We start from the raw sequence: 9,230 nt of genomic DNA, 5'->3' as shown, positions 1-9,230 counted from the left end.
TTTCTATAATATCCCATACAGCATTTAATTTTGAGTTTTCTTTTTAGTTTGAGAACTTGGTACTCAGTAGAACCAGTATTGATACAGAGTCAGATTTTCTTTCAGTAATATGGGATCAGTCTTCAAAATAGAGCAGTCGATAAATAAAACCAAATGCTTTACCTGTTAGACAGTGAACATCCATAAACAGCATACAAGCAGGCAGGAACCATCAGGGATATCATAGAGGAATTGTTTACGTTTACATTGAAGGATGGGATGGGAAGATTACACTAGGCCTTTAATAACCCTTCTAAGAGTCTAAATTTTCTTTAGCAAGGTAGAAGGCCAATCTTTGTTCAAATTATTTTCTAGTATATACCAGCACCTTTGGGAGGAAAGGAGATTCAGTATTCAAAGAAACAGTCATTTTAGGGTTTGTGGCACATAGTTTGTTTAATCCATATTGGATACATCAGGTACAGCAGTACTGACTCAATACTGTAAATGATATACATGTTTTAACATATGCACTACAGTTTCAAAAGAAGACAACAGGAAACTCAAGAGTTTTTTTTTTTCATAGAAAGTTTTCATGTTTTATCTTCCTGCAGTTTTGTACAGTATATTTCTTCTTTGCCATTGTGATGTTGATAAGCAAAGCCCATTTATTATATGAAAATAGAAAATAACACACTTGATGTGTCTCACGATGACATTAATGGGGGGAGGGTGTGACCTCTAAGGAAAACATTACACTGGAATGTCTGATTATCAAAAATATACCATCCCTCCCACCTCCCAGGTTTGTAAAATAGTCCATTGGTCCAAGGAGCCCCCCAGGACTTGGGTCAGTGCCCTACACTGGTTAGAGTGACATCATCCAGTGTAGTTGTGTAACCTGCTAAGATAAATGTCATTCCCACACTTGAGAAAAAACATAGGACATTCTGAATAGAAAACAAGACTTAAAAGGAACCCCTTTAAAGCTGTTTCATTTTCTAATAGCCACTTTCTCTTAGTTTTAATGATGCTCTTCATGATGCTATTTGGGCTCCATCCAAGGGTTATGGGTCATAACAATGTTTTTCCTTCATTTAGTCATTTTAAAGCTTTGCAAATAATGAGATTTCATTAGGAAATCAGAAAGGGAAAATAAGTGTTTGTCACGGTTACCATACCAAGTAGTAGTGTAGAAAGGAAATGAATATTGCCTTAAGTTCGCAGCATTGGGATATTTTTGCCTTATAGTTACCTGGTAATTGAAGTGGGGGAGACTTGACAACTGGAATTCATTAATAACCTCAAAATCTAGTGTTAGCTCAACTTTCAACCACTACCTCTGCAAAACTTAAACAAGGAAAAACTCTTAAGTACATAATGTCTCAGTGGCCACTTTCCTTGTCTACAATCTAACAAGTAAGTGATATCCTGAACTGTAGGAATCATATTTTGAAAACTGGATAAAATCATCAGCATATCCACAAGTTGATGTTTTTGTTAATCATTGATGGGAATTAACTGTCCACTTTAAGTTCTGTTCAAATTCTGTGTGACTGTAAACTAATGTGTTCAACTGTCACTGAGAGTATCTATTGGTCTTTTGAAAGGGAGTCTATGCAATTAGTCCTGAGCTTGGCACTAGTTATGAAAACAGGACGAAGGACAAATAGTACAGAATTTGTTTCTAGAGATCTGGTTCAAGGTGGTTCTGAATTGAATGCTTCCCTCCCCCAAGTCACCACCCTGGAAATCCAGGTATTAAAAATATAAGCAAGCCTCAGAGCAGTGCAACATAATGTGGAGGAAAAATACTAGGACAAGATGTCTTCAGTCCTGGAGTGCAATAATGGTTCTGCCACTAACTTGCCATGTGAACTTGTATAAATCATTCAGTTTCTTTCCACATGTTTTCCCCTCTTTGAATCAAGAATTTAGCTACTTTACCTACTACCATCACAGCCTGTAGTAAGGACCACAAGGAGTATAAAAGGTATGTTTCAAAATGTCATTGTCCTAGCCTTCTATTCATTGAGAGGAGAAAATATTTGACTGAAAAAAACTTGACTCTTGTTCACTGATTTCTGACAAAATTGATAGTCCATAGATGGTTCTGTCCAGAGAATGGAGGTTTCCAAAGTATGGTTTGTATTGGTACAGTCAGGTGATTTCCAAGGGCTGTGTCCAAGTAGTATTGACATTTATGTAAGACTCTGTCTCTAATTACAGTATGGGTTCTTTGATGGATCTTCTCCAAAGCATCATTGCTCTGAGAGGCAGTGGGTGTGGTAGAAAATGCATTAGACTGATAGCCAAAAGACTTGTGGTTTGGTCTCAGCTCTGTCATTAAGTGACTGCATGACCTTGAACAAGTCATTTAATTTCTCTGGGTCTCAGTTTTGTATACTATAAAATGAATGAGATATTCTTAAATATCTTCTAGTTCTGCTATGCTCTTAGTACTATATTTTCTAGGTTCCCACTCATTTCACATTTGAATGTAGCTATTAGGTTTCTTTTTTCTTTTTTTCTTTCTTTTTTTTTTTTTTAACACCCTCCCTCCCTTAATGCTGAATGGGATTGAATAGAATAGGTGGTTTCGAGAATCTTTTATTATGTCAAAGTGGCTCATGAACTATCAAAGCTCAAGAGTCATTGCACCAGAAAGCTATTGGCCCCCAGAAAACCCTGATATCCTGGTATTTCAGTCACTGACCAATGAGTTATACTTATGAAACCGATTCAGCATACTTTGGACCTTGTGTTTTCTTACAATACCCTTTAGCAGTGTCATCTGGCTGTGTTCTGTAGTGTAGATGAGCCATTTTCCAAAGGTTGACGACATTTTTTGAACCAGAGTGAGCTGAATCTTCTACCTCTGGCTAAGGCTACAATGGAGGATGGAGAAAAAGGGGATGCTCTAATGGTCTTTCAGGAAGTGGCGTGATGTGGGGTCTGAACATGAAATAGAAGGAACACAAAACATTCTGTTCATTAGGATCAATAAAAAACATGGGAAATTGCTTGTGACATGATATTTAACATTTATTAATTTTTGTGGGAACCAGTAAAATGTTCCTTTGGTGCCCTATCAAACAGATCCTTTGTTGAATCTGTCATTATTCTAATCCTGTAATGACCTGTTCTTAAATTCATCACAGGCAGTTTGTATGTGTATGCAACCACAGTCCAGTTTACCTCTTTTTTTTTTTTTTTTTTTTTTGAGACTGAGTCACTCTCTGTTGCCTGGGCTGGAGTGCAGTGGCTCGATCTTGGCTCAATGCAACCTCTGCCTCCCGGGTTCAAGCAATCTTCCCACTCAGCCTTCCAAGTAGCTGGAATTACAGGCTCCCACCACCATGGCTGGCTAATTTTTGTACTTTTAGTAGGGATGGGATTTCACCATGTTGACCAGGCTGGTCTTGAACTCCTGACCTCAGGTGATCTGCCCGCCTTGACCTCCCAAAGTGCTGGAATTACAGGCGTGAGCCACCATGCCTGGCCCCATTTACCTCTTTATCTCTTACCCCAGTCAGATCTTACGAAGTATAACTAAGATACTTAGACACTCCTAATTTTGCTCTATTACTCTTTTTTAAGAGAAAAATTCTTTTCTAGTCATTTGCCTGCTCTCTAAGTGAAGTTTAGCCTGGTCTTCTAATGAGATGTGTATATGAAGTGAATTGATTTAAGTCTGTATTCTCTAATGTGTTTAGGTTGGTTGTTTGTATACACGTGTACTCTGCAGTTGTAAAGCCTTTCTACCTTCTTAGTCTGTAAGCTCAGAGGGCAAGAACCACTCCATTCCCACATCAGGGGGAAATCCTTGAGGCCAGACTCAGAGAAAGAACTCAGCTCGTGGTCAATGAGGATAAGAATAAGGAGATAAAGATAGAAAGAAGGCTCCCTCTCCTCTGCCTTCTGCCCACATTCTGGTTAGGTGCCACCTCAAAACCTTTTGACTTTCTCTGCCTACATGGTCAATCGAGCTGGGGTCATAGGGAAGCCCATGAAGGGTGTTTTAGGTTCCTGGCTAGTGAATCTCGTTTACATGTCTGTGGTGGGCAGAGAAATCCTTGGCCTACAATTAGACAGCTAACCACTAAGCTGTAGGATGGATAGGCAGCTCCTGAGGACCTCATATATTTCAGAGCCCAGGCTACAGAGACTGCAGCAAGGTGGCTGGGGGCTGGGAAGGGCAGGAAAGGACTTGTCACTAACCCTGAGGCCCACCTACTCTGCTATAAGCAGTGAACAATGATTAGAAGGATTCCAGAAATGCTATCCCCAGCTCCACCAGAGTGCAAGCTAGTTGAACGGACACGTTGTCCAGGTGTTCAAGAAATAATCTTCACTCCTTTGCTTGCACAGAGGTGATTAGGCTTCTCCCTCATTTCAGCTATCTTCAGGGAGATCAGGCTGAAGCCTCTTCAGACATCAAGGCGTCTTTCATAGCAGGTAAGAATATCTAGTATCTCTCACTTGCTTTCATGCTTTGAGGCATTTTTCATGAGGCACACAGGCTTACCCTTCCAACAGCTTCTGTGTGGGAGTTGCCTCTGGTGTGACATAAGTCAGAGGAATCTTGGTCCTCATACCACTGCCCTTTCTAGAGGAAACTACTCCCAGGGCCTCTTGGAAGGGCTCTTGGATGGGCTTTATGGCGGGTCCTGAAGGAAGGGTCCATAGCAAGGTACCATAATGACTGGCTGCAGCTGCGAGCCCTGGGTTCTTCTGTTCTCCCCTCACTGGCACATACCAGAGTTGTCCGCTTCTCAGGTGTTGGCAATTTGCCTTTTCAAGATTCCAGTGTGATTACTCTGGTCATTCCCTTTCTTTCCCAGAAACTGAAACTGAAAACACCAGTGGTTCCAACCCCAAGGGAAGGACCTCTGTTCTGTGAGGTAGACTTCCCTCACCCCTAAACTCCCAATTTTTGCTTCACTCTGTCTTCCTCTGCAATTGCATTTGCACAGAAAGAACTCCCAGGCACAAGTCTGTTGTGCGTGGCAATGATGAAGAAGGCTTTACTGATGTGTTTCAGGATCATGGGATCCAGGTAGAGATAGATGGCTGGACACAGAAACAGCCAGGGGTAAGCAGAGAGGTACAGAGACAAGGGAGACAGGGACAGACGGAGGGTAAGGATTGCCGTGTGGTCACTTGGCAGCTCTGTGCAGGTCAGCTGGGCAGTGGGGGCCCAGGCTCAGTTGACCTCACCCACCTGGGGGAATGGAGAGAGAACTCAGCAATAACTGACTTCTTAGCCTAAAAGCTTTTGCTATAAAAGGAGAAAAAAAAAATCCCTCACAAAATTCATTGTTTTGGTTCAAAGGTGTTGGGTCCATGGAGAAAAACACTTCACAAAAATCCGTTGGTGTTTTTGTTTTCCACCTTTTCCCATGAATAAATATTATCCATTAAGAGCCTTGAAAAAGGTGCTTAAATACACAGTGTTATATTTTCTTCCTGTTTTGCTTGTGACAACTTGGCCTTGTTGCTGCTCTTGGTCTTGTATTTTCCTCACTGGGGTCTCCAGAAACGATTATTATTTGGTCTGAGTCTGAGGCTCCTCCATCCAGGCCCTGTCCTGGCACATAGCCTACATCCCCCACTGGCACATCCCTGACCCCCCCACCCTCCCTCCCTTCCTCTGGCCCCAGTGAGATGCAGTATCACAGGGCTATGTCCACGCTAGCAGCATGAACCTCAGGTGCCCCTTTTCTGCCTTTTTCCTTCCAGGCACAAGTCTCAGTGCTAGGGATACAATGAGGCAGGCAGAAATAGTGGGGAAAGGGGGAGGGAGTGGTCCCAGTGGCCACCCACCAACATGCCAGTCCCCTTCATTCCCCACTACCCCCTCTGGCCCTCTGTCCAGTGGTTTTACAAGGCGGAGACCTTGACAACATTGCTGGCTATGGAAGGAATGTTCGTGTTGGGGCCTGGGCTGGCAGGGGTTGGCCGACTTTCCCCCTCTGGGGTTAGCGCTGGGGGGGTGGGGATGCTGATGATGGCTGTGGTGATCTGGGATGTTTTGCAGTTTGGTCTCAGTCCGTCGTCTGCTTTCAAATTAAGGCTGGAGCGACTGGGATAGAAAAGAGTGAGTTGATGATGGTTCCTGCTGGCCAGCGTCCCAAACCTTCCTTGACCCCCTACATTTCTTGCTCATGGTAACTAGGAGGATATTTTGTTGTCCCTCTTTCTCTGCCTTTTGTAATCAACTTGTAATTACCCATTCTAAGTATTATTCCTAAACTACTAGCAATTACAAAGATGGGTATATTGGACTTTGAATTTCAGAGTGTACATTTCCCCCACCCAGTGATTGTTTACCTATCATTTGTGGCATTTGGCATTTGCATTCCCTGAATTCTCTGCAACCCATTTGCAGGTAGTGGGAAGTGGCCTAAATATAAGCAGATAGGGAGGGAAAAGTCAGTCTCTGGGATTCAAAACCAGCCTAAGCTAAGCCATGAGTAACACAAATATGAAAATTGTTTCTTCAGAAAATGATTGGTTCATTCCTTGTACCAGAGCAGGTTATTTTTGTGTATCTATAGACACATTATTTTACATGTGTGTGTATATATATATATATATATATATAAAATTCTTTTTAAAGATATTTTTCCCCTGTTATCTAATCCCATTTTCAGCCTAAACTGCTGTAGTACCTGCTCTAACAGCACATGAAGGGCCTTTGGGTTACCTTGCAAGGAAAGGAGGAAGGTAGAGGGGCTCATGCATTAGATACGGAGAACGCCTAGATGATCCTCAAGGTTCTCCTAATGCTGCGATTGTCTAGTTCTGTGATGACTCAAGCCTTTGAGGGTGATGGGATGGAAGCCACCCACCTGGTAGTGAGGGAGGGCTGCTCACTGCCCTGGATGTGGATCGTGCTGAGCTCTTGCATGCTACGCAGGCGAGTAGCTGGCAGGTTAGAATTGGGCAGGTGTGTGGTCTTCTTACTACGACGGGAGCAGCAGGTGGTAGTGAGGCCTGCGTGGCTGGACAATGAGGGACTTCTTGTGGACGGATAGTTCTGCATTGAACTCTCCATGCAGTTCTGCTCAAACATCTGCTCATCAATAAACTCATGGTTCTGTGGGAGGCAGAAGGAAAAGAAGTAGGAAAAGAAGGTAGGGAGGAGAGAGGTGAGCTCCTATACTCTGTATGCTGCCTGTCTCTGTTCTGGACCTTTAAGGAAGGCCTCCCAGCTGCCTGGATTACATATAAGCATTTAAGAGGGGTGATGTCCCATGGGCATCCAATGAGGACAGAAAGAGAAGCATATTGGCAGCCTTGGGCATCAGCTCAAAGGGTAGGGACTCCAGTTGTGAAATCATGATGTGACATATACTCCAGCTACAGCTTTGAGCTGAAGGGATATAGAGGACACAGAGGGATTCAGTGGCATCATCACAGCTAGATGCAAAGGCTTTACTTTCCAGGCTCTGTACAGGAATTGCCAGAGGTGGCAGATAAAGGAGTCACTGACTGTGGGTAGTAGTTATGCTAGGTTGTCTTTCCTGGATTTAATAAATAAGGGTGTGATGAAAGCTTTTAAACATGAGGGTCATTCACAGAATTGGGAGAGCATTGATCCTGAAGAACAACTGATCAAGGGCACACTGTTAGGGATTAGGGACAGAGTTTCTTTTTTTTTTTTCCCCCACCTAATTATGGGATATGAGTCCTTAATATACAGGATTCCCTAGGTCAAGTGTAAGCATGGGAGGGGATTTCTAACTGTCTCCTGACTGGGGGCCATTGGGATGGGGTGTAGCTGAACCCAGGATAACTAAAAAATGTCTGTTTGGCCAAGGTGACTACAAATCTATGGCATTATTGGTCTGGCCAAGGCTGCCAGAGTGAGGAGAAAGTCTGAAGAGAAATGGCATGAGACCGGAGTTCAGAGAAAGACCAGCCTGGCGGCAAATACCAGGAGTCCCCATGGAGCTGGGAGGTGGCACATGGAGAGTCACAGGACACCGGCACTGGTGCCATGTTCCACCACGCCCCTGGGGAGGTCCAAAGAGGGAACTGGAAAGACAGTTGGGTGGTTCAGCACAAGAAACTAGAAGCCTGAGCTGGTGCTGGGTGTGACAGCAGAGGTAGGAGGAGCCCCAGAAGAATCAGCAGCACATGCACACGACCAGGCCAGGGGGTAAAAAGGGGAGAATCCACAGACTCAGAAGTATCAGAGAGAAAAACATCAATCGAATTTTTAAAAAGTTATACCTTGATGGTGGAGGTTCGTACAGATAACAGGGGATCATCCACAAGATAGGACAACCCCTACAGGACAACATGCCAACAGAAGATAAAAACACCATTGATTGTACATTCCAGCATTCCCAAGCCAGTTTTGACATTCAATCTCTCGATCCTGGCATTCCACCCCTTGAGTCCAACATTCCACCCCTCATTCCTGACATTCTGCCCCCTTCATCCCAACATTCCACCCTTTAGCCCCAACAAGACCCTGCTCAATCCCAACATTCACTCCTTCCATTCCAACATTCTGCCTCTCCTGTCCCAACATTCCATCCCTTGAGCCCAACATTCCTCCCCTAAAATCCAGCATTCCAGAGCTTTAATCCCAATATCTCATCCCCACAATCCAACATTCTTTCCCTCAAATTCAGCATTCCATCCCTTCAAGGCCAGCATTCCATCCCTCAATTCTGAAATCTCATTTCTTTAATGCCAACATTCCATCCCTTCAAACCCAAATATTTTCACCCATATCCTTTCAATGTATACATTCCACCCAGCACATGCAACTTGGAAAGGGCAGTTGGGTCTGGGCCTATCCCTTTGGCAAGCTCAAAGTCTTTGAGACAAAGTCTAGATATGAATATAGGTTCTTGATAAATCCTGTAAACTAGGGTTTGCAGAGCACCTTCCCATTTTGGAAGTCCTTATTAGGTTCAGCTGTCATCCACAGTATCTGCTCAGATAGAGTCATTTTGGCCGGGCACAGTGGCTCACGCTTGTAATCCCACACTTTGGGAGGCTGAGGTGGGCGGATCACAAGGTCAGGAGATCGAGACCATCTGGTCAACATGGTGAAACCCCATCTCTACTAAAAATACAAAAATTAGCTGTGCATAGTGGCACACGCCTGTAGTCCCAGCTACTTAGGAGGCTGGGGCAGGAGAATTGCTTGAACCTGGGAGGTGGAGGTTGCAGTGAGCTGAGATCACACCACTGCACTCCAGCCTGTAACAGAGCCAGACTCTGTCTCA

The 9,230-nt window shown here is 43.8% G+C and overlaps 1 protein-coding gene across 3 annotated transcripts in view; it reads right to left on the bottom strand.

Annotated features, from left to right (window-relative positions):
- Positions 1 to 408: 408 nt before the first annotated feature.
- The window catches only part of KCND3 (potassium voltage-gated channel subfamily D member 3), a 224,054-nt gene continuing 215,232 nt past the window's right edge, over positions 409 to 9,230 (bottom strand). The window contains exons 6-9 of one of the 3 annotated variants that reach the window (XM_017524322.2): positions 8,221 to 8,277; positions 6,834 to 7,081; positions 6,313 to 6,385; positions 5,972 to 6,064 (exon numbers count right to left, since the gene is read on the bottom strand). In XM_017524322.2, the coding sequence (XP_017379811.1) occupies positions 6,316 to 6,385; positions 6,834 to 7,081; positions 8,221 to 8,277 (375 nt within the window). In that variant the 3' untranslated portion in view covers positions 5,972 to 6,064; positions 6,313 to 6,315. Of the gene's footprint in view, positions 6,065 to 6,312; positions 6,386 to 6,833; positions 7,082 to 8,220; positions 8,278 to 9,230 lie in introns of all 3 variants that reach the window. The other 2 variants (XM_017524320.2, XM_017524321.2) reach the window with 2 other exon arrangements.

The sequence above is a fragment of the Cebus imitator genome, unplaced genomic scaffold (genome assembly GCF_001604975.1).
Source record: "Cebus imitator isolate Cc_AM_T3 unplaced genomic scaffold, Cebus_imitator-1.0 Scaffold32, whole genome shotgun sequence".
In the NCBI taxonomy this organism is placed as follows: Eukaryota; Metazoa; Chordata; class Mammalia; order Primates; family Cebidae; genus Cebus; species Cebus imitator.
This window is presented reverse-complemented; position numbering and strand designations above follow the sequence as displayed.